Source organism: Pelophylax lessonae (assembly GCF_965119305.1).
Source record: "Pelophylax lessonae genome assembly, chromosome: 5".
Taxonomy (NCBI): domain Eukaryota; kingdom Metazoa; phylum Chordata; class Amphibia; order Anura; family Ranidae; genus Pelophylax; species Pelophylax lessonae.
The window spans coordinates 174912291-174924591 of NC_138772.1; the positions used below are offsets into that span (position 1 = coordinate 174912291).

General features: G+C 44.0%; 1 protein-coding gene across 1 annotated transcript in view; it reads left to right on the forward strand.

The window, feature by feature from the left end:
• Positions 1-2325: 2325 nt before the first annotated feature.
• LOC309556066 (prostatic acid phosphatase-like) overlaps positions 2326-12301 on the forward strand; it is a 107988-nt gene continuing 98012 nt past the window's right edge. The window contains exons 1-2 of the mRNA XM_082258378.1: positions 2326-2455; positions 7945-8040. Coding sequence (XP_082114504.1) covers positions 2327-2455; positions 7945-8040 — 225 coding nt within the window. The 5' untranslated portion in view covers position 2326. The remainder of the gene's footprint in view (positions 2456-7944; positions 8041-12301) is intronic.

The window sequence follows — 12301 nt, forward strand, 5'->3', positions numbered from 1 at the left end:
CACAGCATATACCATATCTGGTTGATATCCCTGAAAGCTGGAAATCTCTGAAGTAGACATTTCTCCTGCAGTCCATTCTACTTGCTTCTGGGTCCTGTGCTGGGTGGATAGCCTGATTTATTTTCTTAATTAATGCAAAGCATTCATCGATTGCATAAGGTTGAGAACATGACATCATCACCCCACGGTAACTTCCAGCTTCCAGGGGTATCAGTCAGGTATGGTATGTACAGAGTTACATTGGCCCAAGCTGGACCATGTAGACCCTAGTGTAACATGCCAATGCCTGGAATTATTTGTTAGCGCTCATGCACACAAGGCTTAAAAAATTCAACTTTTACAGGCATTTTCCATTTTTTTATTCTGCCATTATTTTATCTCTGAGTGTCCATGCACACATAGGTGTTTACGGGCAGTAGAAGCAGAGCGTGTTCAGTCATAAAAATAAAACGCATGTTCAAGAGAGGAGCTTTTTTTTTGTTTTTTTTGGGCTCAACACATATAGCCCTAGAGCATTCATTCAAATTGCCAAAATAACTAAATATTCCTTCCAATTGAATCCATTAACACGTAAACACTTGACACGCCTAAACTCGTGTCTTGTTCTTTGGTGGAAAGTTATGGTAGTAGCAAGAAATATACAGCAAAATGTAAAAAAAATTATTCTTTGACTATTTTGGACCAGTTTTCCTTTTTTTTTTTGTAATCAAATCAGGAGCTATCCATTACAATTTACCACTAAAAGAAAGTCTAATTTGTCCTGAAAAAAATGCAATATAATCTACCTGGATGCACAAAGTAGTTGTGATGGTATGTACATGTAGCAGGTTTTCCAGGCCTGTGGCCTGATGTGGGTCTGCCATCGGTACCGGTTACCTCTCCAGTCCATGTGAGCTGCGACCCTGGGTGTGAGCACTGAGACATCGACAACTCCGGCATCTTTGTTTGTTGTTTTATTTGATTTAAAGGGGATGGGAGAAGGGAATGAGTGGGATACTCCTTTAGGCTTCAACTATATACACTTGGGACTTTGTTCCTTAAAGATGCCTGTTGGCACTTCCTTGATGCCAGCTGGCGCCAGCCAACGCTCACTAACTCTGAGAGCACTCTGTCATTCAATAGAAGTGCTGAATCCTCGACTTGAAGTACAGGAGATACAGGACTGTGAATTGTAGAACTACTGACACTGTTGTACTGCAAGTCACTGAATACTTCCCTCCCGCCTTGCACTGGCTTGAGGTAGTATGTGATAGGATTCTGTAAAGGTGTAACTTCCAACTGGCACACTCTGTCCAATTCAGGGCCCAACTGTAGGCGCCCTTTAACCTTGAACTCTTCAGGGTCCACTGACTATGTACCCCCTCTGTGACTTCAGGGTCCCCAACCTAGGTACCCCCTTTCACCACTAGCTGGCACTGGATCCCCGAACCTCAACCAGAGTGGTCCCCTCTAACTTCAGGCAGACCCCCAGGGGCAATCCTCAGTACTCACGACCTGTGTAGGCTTTCCTGGGACTGGACCCCTCTGACTCTCCACAGGTTCTCGCACACTGGATCCCCTCAGCTTAGTTCAGCTCTCTCCCTGAATCTGCAGGCTACACCCCGAGATCCTCTTCCTCAGACTCCGTTCTCTCCCTCCTGGGACTCTGCTCCCGCCAAAGACATTGTGTCATGCGCCACCCCCAAACTTATACCCACTCCCAGAATCCCTTGCAGCATTATCTGCCTTCTGCGGTAGTTACAAGCCTGGATGTGTCCCCTGATTGGGTTTCCTCCACTGCCCTCTCACAGGAGCCAGTGGGAGACTCCCCCTTCAGCAGGCACACCTGGAAACCATGACACCCTGACTAAACAAATCACTGCTGTTAGGCAGACAAGGCACACTATACGTTTACCTAGCACCTACCTGTAGGGTGCTACATACAGTTTTACTAACCTATGTCAAAGTTGCAAAATTGTGCTTAGGCATTTAGATTTGTTTTACCCTTAGGGGTGAAGGGGGTTAAAAAATAGTTTTGCCTTCAGTTCTACTTTAAGTTTCTATTATAAAGTAGTTTGTTGTATCCCCTGCACTGTAATATTGTTTATTTCTCCACAAAGAAAAAATGAAAATGTTATAAATTTAGACATTATTAGGCAACCTTAAAACAATATTTTTTATCCTTTCAGACGAACATTCTACAAGAGTTGACATGTTTAAACATTATGGCGATTTACATTCACTTTCATGTGGCAATAGAACGCTTTGCTCCACCCTGCCAATTTTTCATATGCCGTAAATAGTCTAAAAGGTTGCCAGATGAATTTGCTCTACGAGACTGATAACAATGCCTTCCACCCTTCCAGCTGCAATACGCTCATCGTATTTTTTATTAAGTTGTTTTATTTTCCTGAATGTATGCTTTCCTCTACTGGTGCAGTCTGCTGCAGAAAAGAAACTTAAACTTGTGATTGTGGTGAGTGATCTGCATTACAGATGTTTTTAGAGGATGTTTCGTGTGTTATTCTACATTTACTACTTGTAGGTAACTTTCAGTACATAGCAAACTGCAGTTCTTATTGTTCAAGTTTCTACAAAGTCTGTTCATAGATGCCCAATTACTCTTGTGAATGTTTCAGAATTTTTTGTTTTACGTACTCTAAGATGTGTTGATGTTTGAGATATGCATACATTAGCGGTTTCCTGTTTTGCTCATTTCGGATGCCTGAGACACATGTTGGAGGATATTGACTAGGGTATTAAAGAGGATTTGTCTCCATTCTGCTCTGACCATAACTCTCCTCCTCCCTTATAAATAACCATGTGACCACAGGTTGGAGTTAAATGGCCATAGCAGCCTTTTATTAACAAACTGTATACATAACAGGTAAATAACACGTTAAACCCAGTTTTTACTGGAGCCTCAAGGTCCCGGTAGGCATCAAAGAAGGAAGTACCTGCGTTCGACTTAATTAGGCCTCCAGCTACCACAGCACTGACTCAGAGACAAGCAGTCGCAGATACCAACATACCAACTACTGGGAGCTGTACCTCAGACGGGTCCCTACCAAGCATAAGTTGGCACCATCTGGGAGCCGTACCTCAGACAGGTCCCTACCAAGTATAAGTTTGCACCATACTAACCTACCAGGACCTTGTACCCCCTTTGCTGCCATGACAAAGAACCACCTCAAAAGAAGAAAGCCTCTTTAAAAACAAAAACTAAAACAAGGGCGGTGGACCGCAGAACCAAAATTCAGAAAAACAAGAAAGGGGAAGGAGGGTGGGAAATATTCACCAATGCAGCTTTCCTCCGACTGAAGACCTCCTAAGGCCATTAGCTTAACCTCTCCCTATAGCTCCACCCATTCCTGGCCAAGACACCAGCTAGGAAGTCCCACCACTTATATTTTCTATAATACTGGGTTGAAAACCCCTCCTTGTCCCAAACCCCTTAAACCCCTGTCACGACGGCCCTTCGTCCATGTCTCTTCTCTCCTTTACTCTGGGCCTCTCCGTACTATTAATACTGTTTATAACATTCCTCTGTTTCCTGCTTTCTTGGCTGCTTTATTTTCCTGTGATCTAAGGACTCGTTTACACCGGAATGCGGTGCAAAAAACTGTAGTTCTGTGTGCGTTTCTAACACCGTGCTCAATACGCACTGTGTGTGCGATCTGCTGCGGGTGTCAATATACTGATATCATAATGTTAAAGTGTTACTAAACCCACAACCAGGGCCGGGACAAGGGGTGGGCAGGAGGGACATTTTCCCTGGGCGCAATTGTCTATTGCAGGGATGGGGGGGGACCTTGACCCTAACCCTAAGGGAAGGGGGGCGCAGTTTGGCATCATTGCCCTGGGCGCTGGGTGACCTTGTCCAGGCACTGCCCACAACAGTAAATCAGTATGTATATGCAGTATAGCATGCTTGTCATATTTACTGTGGAACCTAAGGAGTTAATCCTCCACATTGTGTAATAAGGCTGTTTGATCCTGTCTTTCCTGATCCTCCCCCTTCTTCCACAGTCCCCAATCTATCTACTGATAGTACAGATCCTTAGGGGCACTCTGCACATGCTCAGTTTGGTGTGTATTGCTAGGGCCAATCAGCACTGTGCAGACAGAGGATCGGGGTCCTGCAGCCTCATAGGACAGTTAGAGTAGAATGAAAACTTCTCTTACAAGCTTTAACCAGACACTGATAGAAGTCACAAGACTGCTATGTACCACAGATGAGAAAAGGTATTTAGCAGTTTATATTTACCAAATAATTGCATTTCCATGTTCTGTGTACTGTAGGAGACCAGATACAGTGAATGCAGGTTCCTGGGTTTAGTAACTTTTTAGGTTTGTAGATAAATTTAACATTATTGGATACTTTAGACATTCATTTTTTTTAAAGGTGTAATTTTCAAAAAATTAAAAAAAACAAAAACAAAAAAAAAACAAATATAGAAAAAAGCATGTACAAATCCATTACACAATTCTCTTAAAGTATTACTAAACCAACAACAGTAAAATCAGTCTGTATATGCAGTAAGGCATGCTTGTTATACTCACTGTGGAACCTAAAGGGTCAATCCTCTACATTGTGTAAAAAGGCTGTTTGATCCTGTATGCGCAGATCCTCCTCTTCCTCCACTGACTCCAGAACATGTCCAGATAAGACAGAGTTACTGGAGTCAGGCTGCACATGCTCAGTTCAGTGTGTATTGCTAGAGAGTTTTTTTTTGTTTTTTGGGAGAGTGCATGTGATCAGCACAGGGCAAATCAGCGCTGTCCAGACAAAGGGTCAGAGGTCCTGCATCCTGATAGGACAATCGTGGGAAAATGAAAACTCCTACTACAAGCTTTAACCATGCACTGACAGAAGTCACAAGACTGCTATATACTTGTAGCACTACTCCCTTGGGAGCTGCTGATTACGGGTTCCCCTGGGTTACCATTAGCAACGATAAGACAGTTCAACATTTTCAGAGTGATTTTGGCTCAGTCAGGAAACAGTCCAGTATCTTTGGTTTTTGTGTTTTTATTTAGAACTTGGATAGGATAAGGAAATGAGTGGGATACTCCAACTTAATAGAACGATGCACAATTGGCTGGGACGACTTGAATAATGCTGAGTAATGCTGAGTAACGCTGAGTAATGCTAGTTATGGCTAGGCCGCTGCTTCACTTTACCCTTGACTGTGAAGTAGAATTGTATGAGCTCTCTGAGGTAAACTGTATCCTGAGGTAATCTGTACTGTACTGCTAAACAACTTCAGGGTCCTTCCTGGCATCCCCTTTGTTACTAATCTTCAGGGTCAACTACACAGCACCCCCTTCACAATCAACTTCCTGTGTGAACTAGTTCCTTGATCCCCTGACTTTTCGGGAGTGGTCCCCTCTCCTAGGCAGACCCCTTGGTACTCACAATACTGTTTTTCCCAAAGGATTCTGCCAGCAGCTCCACTTGTCAGCACTCTGGATCCTCTGCAGCTCAGCTCCACACCTGGTCCAACAGGCCGACCGCCTGAGCCACCTTCCTCACACCTGCAGGAGGAGAGACAGCCGTCCCCCTCCTCCTGGGACTTTGCTCCCGCCAAAAGACACCCTGTCACATGCTCCCTCAGGATTTATAGCCAATCCCAGAATGCATTGCCAGAATGCCCACCCACTGAGGCAGCCACAAACCCTGGTGTGCTACTGGCTAGGTTTCCTCCACTGCCCAACAATCTCCCTTATTGGATACAGTGGGAGACTCCCTTAGACCCAATAAATCACACCTGGAAACATGTGACAGGAAAACGAACAAACCTGGGTCTCCTGATAAGCAGAAAAGGCCACTTAATGCGTTTTCCTAGCACCTACCTAGCAGGGTGCTACATCCTGATGATGGGAAAAGGTATTTAGCAGTTTATATTTACTAAAATAAATGCATTTCCATGTTCTGTGTACTGTGGGAGACCAGATACAGTGAATGCAGGCTCCTGGGTTTAGTAACACTTTAATATTCCCATCACACACATTCCTGGATCAGGCTTGACACCCTCTTTGAACACAGGCTCGAAAGTAGCAGGTGCTGCAACAATATCCAGCTGGAAACTGGAACAATCATAGATCAACGTTCATATTAGCCACTTGCCGACTTCCCACCACAGTTTTACTGCGGCAGGCTGGCTAGGATGCACGAAACGACGTAGGGGAACGTCGGTCACAGGAGTGGTGCTGGGGGGGCGAGCGCGGACTGCCAGCAGCACGCTACCACCCCCACTAGGCAGCAGGGATGCCAATCCACGGGACAGGTGGCTGCAATCGCAGCCCGGCACCCGCAATCGCTCCCCGCTGAGAGAGGAAAATGGTCAGCTGTTGTAAACACAGCTGACCGTTGTTCTCTCTGAAATGATCACAGAGATCCTTCTATATAGGATCACCGGTCTCTATGATCATTTCACAAGTCCCTCCCTCCACAGTTAGAAAACACACCCCTAGGCTCACAATTAACCCTTTGATCACCCCTAGGTTAACCCCATTCCCTGCCAATGTCAATATTACAGTATCAGTGCATATTTTTAGCACTGATTACTGTAGTAATGTCACTGGTCCCCCCAAAGTGTCAAAAATTTCAGTTAGGGGTCCGATCTGTCCCCCGCAATGTCGCAGTCCCACTAAAAATCGCAGATCGCCACCATTACTAGTAAAAAAAATAAATAAAAATGACAAATCTTTCCCCCAGTTTGTAGGCGCAATCATTTTGCATAAATCAATCAAAATATGCTTATTGCAATTTTTTTACCAAAAATATTTAAAAGAATACAAATTGGCCTAAAAGGATGAAAATTTTTGATTGTTAATTTTTTTGGAAATGTTATATAGCAGAATGTGATTAATATTGTTTTTTTTTTTTTTTTCAGAATTGTCGCTCTTTTTTTGTTTATAGCGCAAAAAATAAAAATTTCACAGGTGACCAAATGCCACCAAAAGAAAGAAAGAAAGCTCTATTTGTGGGACAAAAATGGACATCAATTTTATTTTGGTTATTTTTGGTTAAAGTAACGCAGTGCCGAATCGCAAAAATTGGCCTAGTCATTAAGGGGCAAATCCTTCCGGTCCAGAACTGGTTAAAATGCACTGCACAGAATTGCATGGTACTGCGATACCATGCAACCCTGTTTGGGCAAACACACTGCGTTTGGGGTGTCGTTAGCAGTATATTGATCATGTACATATTTGCCAGCACACCATGGATCATCAATGTTGTACGTAAAGCTATTTTATTGAAGAATGAACACTTTATAAAAAAGAAAGGTGTATTGTTTCCGAGCCTCACAGGACCCCTTCATCAGACATGTGACAAGTGCCTGACAAAGGGGTCCTGCGAGGCTCCAAAACATTGCACCTTCCTTTTTTTTATGTGATCATTCTTCAATAAAAAAAACCCTTTAGGACGGCATTGGAGATTCATGATGTGCTGGCAAATTTATACGTTGGTCAATATATTCCGAACGACACCCCAAAAGCAGTGTGTTTGCCTGCACAGAGGCTGAAAATCACACCCCATCGAGTTGTACAGGATTCGCACAGGAACGCGGACCACTTTCCTCTGCGATTTAGGTGTGAACCAGCCCTAATAAATGCCATAGATGTCAGATAAGGGTCACCTGGCTATGGCTGGATCAAACTAAAGCTGGCCATACACTGATCCGAATTTGGCAAGGTCAGTGGGGGCCGGACAAAGTTTGATCAGTGTGTGGCCGTTCCTGCTTGATAGAAGTCAATCTTATGATAGGCTTCTGTCCAGGGGACATGCTGGTAAACTTTTATCAATCAGTGCCTATAGTCATTGATCAATGTATTCTGATAGATGTGGGTCCTGCTGTCAGAATACAATGCCTTGGCCGGGGGGGGGGGGGGGTATTCCTCCTTTCATCTTGTTTGTGTTTATAGCACTGAGATTTTTTTACATTTTCTCTTTGTTAGGTGTTCCGACATGGTGATAGAAATGCAATTGACACTTATCCTAATGACAAGTATAAAGAAGATTCTTGGCCTGATGGGTTTGGACAACTTACGCAGGTTTGACCCAAACACGTTATTTTGTCAATACATCCCTACACTATGTATTGTAGTAATGTACTAAAAATGTAAAGTCTAAACAATTGCCTATTGTCTAGCAATCTAGTCTAACAATAAAAGCAACCAAATGAATCATGAACACCTACTATCATACCTGCAATTTAAATAAATATGTAACTATACAACATATATGGTGGCATGTTGCCATAATCTGTTCAATCATTTTGGTTGAAACTGCTTGCAAAATTATGAGTATGGCTAGCATAACTGCAATTCTTTCAGGAATTATATCCTATGTAGAGTACCTAATAAAAATAACTTTCCTCTGAAGTCCATGTGGGTACTAGTTCTAGGAAAGTAAATAACCTGATCCCAGATTTCTGCCCTCAATTAACATGCCATCTAATGGTTGTAGTAGATGGTTTCTGAAGTCAGCATGTTGCCAGCTGCATACTTCTCATCTTTTAAACATAGAGAAAAGTAATAATCTTTTAGTACAATATATGTAAGCAAAGGACTTATACCATACCCTTCGCCAGGGCCATGGATAAGGGGGGGTACCACCAGTCCTCCTGTATGGGGCCTAGGCAGCAGGGTAAATCATATTTGGGCAGGGAGGGTGACCGGCAGTTCAAAGTTGGCTTCATCTCCTCTCCCTTCGGCCAGCTTTCAGCTGCTGTCAGGAAGAGCCACAACCCCGCCGCACTGATCACCTTCCCCGTTCACCATACCTTTCCCCCTGTTACCCAGCCCCCACTACCCCTGCAGTGCTGTCGGTTTCCCTTCTCTCCTTCCTGCCAGAAGCTGCAAGCATACAATAGGATTCTTTAGGATGGAGAGTGGGGGAAGGGTCAGGTAAATGTCACATTCACCAGTCTCTTCCTTTCCTGAATGAACGCAATGAGTGAGCGATAATGATCACTCAATGTGTTCATTCAAAACCAAAGCAAAGTGAACTGTGTTTATTTGTGGGGTTCCCTGTCAGGTTGGCTGTATGGGGCCCCGTGGTTTCTAACAGCAGCTCCACCCTTGGCAATACATATGAAAATAAATGATCTAAATGAGAAACAGTTGGGAGCAATTGGGTATGTATTCTGATTTCCTTTAACATAAACTGTATATGCTGACCACCATAAAACTGACCTTAGCATTTACCTTTAGAGAGGAAGACTTCAAAATGACATTAGGAAGTCAGAGTAAAAGAGTTATATCTTGCAAGTCATATTCCCTATAGCAAATATTATCAACAGCCACATTTCAAAAGAAGAGCAGGGAAAATAATATCAGCACAGACATACAATATCTCCTATTTTCATATTTCCATTTAAAAGCAGATTTATGGCATTTTGACACATTTTTATTTTGACGCAAAGCCATAAAAAGATCCATCATTAGCATTCATGGCAGCAAACACTGGGTTGTGACTCCGCCCCCCTCACAACTGATAGGACTGGATAGCTATAAAATCTAAAGAGGGACCCCTCCCAGCATTTTCCTTTTTTTCCTCATTAACTGGACCGGTCCCCCTTACCGCCTTTACCCCAGCCAGGTTGGCCTCTCCTGGGTGGAAGTCCCTGCCTGTACAGTCCCTAACAAGAGCTTCATGGAGGGAGCCCCACTCTGATGGTCTCTGGGGCCTTTGATGCTTAGTGCCATTCAAGCCTTAAATAGGCTTAGAGATAGTGCAGCGACCTCCATTCATTCTCTTATTTCCTCACTCCCTCTTATTTTTTTCCTATTTATTTATTTACTAGGTCTCCTTTTACCTTTTCCTTTTTTTCCCCCAGCAGTCTGGCTGGGCTTAGTAGTTCCATGGCGCTGGGTATCCAAGATGGCCACCGCTTCCGTACTGAGCATCTGCGACCGAAAGTGATGCGGCGCTTCTGGGCATGTGTGGAAGTGATGTCACTTCCTCCGCGGGCGGCGCTTTATTTAAACCAGGAAACAACCTGCAAAAAATGACAGGACTCCCCTGGACAGCATTACAACTACTCTGCACCCTGCAAGCCTGCCTATCTCCTCCAACCGTACCATCTCACTGTTAGGAACCTCTTATCCTTATACTTGCCTTTCCTTGGTGTGCTTTGTTACTATTATGCTCTGCTATTACATGCTATAGGGGTTACTATTGTTTCAACCTTCCCAGGTATTACTTTATCTCCCTCATGGAGGCTGCTGCCCTAGCAGACCATCCTCAGCCTGAAAGGTAAGGGGCGCTATGTTAGGTAAGTAGTGAAGAATATTAAAAGAGAGCTCTGCCACTAAGATACCATATTATTCTATGCAGCTACCGATCACATGCCTCTAGCCACCATCCACCAGCCAATGCTTGCTGGGTGTGCGGAGCCACAGCACTTCCAGACAGTTTGCCGTACATGCTTCGAGGAAGCACCAGGGAGAAAGAAGCAGATGCTAGAGAAGTATCTAATATTATCAAGGAGTCCGTGAAAGAATCCATCTTGCAGGTATCAGCCACTGAAACGGATAGACCAATCCAGGGCACCTCAGCAACGGTATCACTAAACACCCCGAACTCCGGAGAGTCTTCCGACGAGGGAGAATTTCAGACAACCTCCGGATTCGATTTTGCTCTGGTAGATCCATTTGCTAAATCAGTAAAGGAGGCAATCGGTTGGGAAGAGTCAAAGGAGACCCCCCACAAACTGCGCAAATACTTCCCAAATTTGAGGAAAGAAAGAGCCAGAGACCTTTCAGTTCATCGATGAACTTGAGGATTTAATAAAAGAGTGGTAGAAAATAGAGAAAAAATCTAGCCTTAACAATAGACTAGCGAAACTATATCCACTAAGAGAGCCCAATATGAATCCTCTGATCTTGGCACCCATAGTAGATGCTTTTTTAATGCGTCTAGCTAGGCACGTGACTTTGCCAATTGAGGATGCAGTAACCTTCAGAGATACGCTCGATCATAAAATCGACCTTGATCTCAAAAAACCCCACTCCTCGGCGGGTGGCTCCTGCAGACCAGCGATTGCTCTGGCAGCAGTAGGGAAAGCAATACCCGTTTGGACAGCCAACGTTGAGAAACTACTTTCAGCAGGGACAGTGCAAGAAAAAATAGTTAGAGCTCTTCACCCTAGTGGGAGACTTTGTAGCGGAAGCATTGGTGGACATGATAAGATCTTCATCAAGAACCATGCTAGCCTCAGTCATTGCAAGAAGAGCCTTATGGCTGAAACCATGGGTTGCATGCAGATGCGGCCTCAATAACAAATTGGTGCAAAACACCTTATGATGGCACAAATCTATTCGGAACAAAACTCGATTCAGCCAACTCGAAGGTTACAGGGGGCAAGTCGGGCCTCATTCCCTCCGACAGAAGACCAAAACAGCAAAGGTCACAACCGTTTAGACGTAATATCCCAGAAAAATCTAGGGAGGCGAGATCGTACAGACCGGGAAAGGAGTTCAAGCATAACTGGAGGAACTCTTAAACTTCCTTTTTAAGGTTACAAAAGCCAAGACCTTCCATTACAGGGGATCAACAGAAGTCCTTTTGAAAGGGGGGCCCGTCCATCCTGCAATAGTTGGTGCCAGACTGAGGTTATTCACGCAGGTTTGGGCAGATCACATAAGAGACCGGTGGACGTTATCCATGATTCAGATGGGTCACAGTTGGACGTTCAAATATCAGACACCCGGGGATCACTTCCAAACCACCAGACTCCTGACCTCTCTGTCAAAAAGACACTTAATAACCAAGTACGTCCAGGAACTACTATACAAACAAGCGGTAGTAGAAGTCCCTCATGACCAAAGAGGGAAAGGGGTTTTATTCTCTGCTCTTTTTAGTAAAAAAGAAGACGGGAGATTTACGACCTGTTCTAGACCTAAAAAAAACTCAACAACAAGATAATTGTGGAATCCTTCAAGATGGAAAGTCTCCAGTCGATCTTGCTGACGATAAGCGTAGGAGATTGGATGCTGTCAGTTGATTTATTCGAAGCCTATTTGCACATCACTATCCACCCTGCATTTCAAAGATATCTTCGCTTTGTGATAAACCAACATCATTTCCAATTCCGAAGCTTACCGTTGGGAATATCGACTGCACCCAGAACCTTTTCAAAAATCCTGTTGTCATTGGTAGCCCATCTAAGGGAAAAGGGTTTGAGGATACGTCAATATCTCAACGACATTCTGCTCCTTGCCCACAACCCCATGGTCCAATGGGCTCAATGGCACACAAAGACATTTCAAAACTCTTTTTTGGCACAATGCAATGGCACAGAAACGCTAC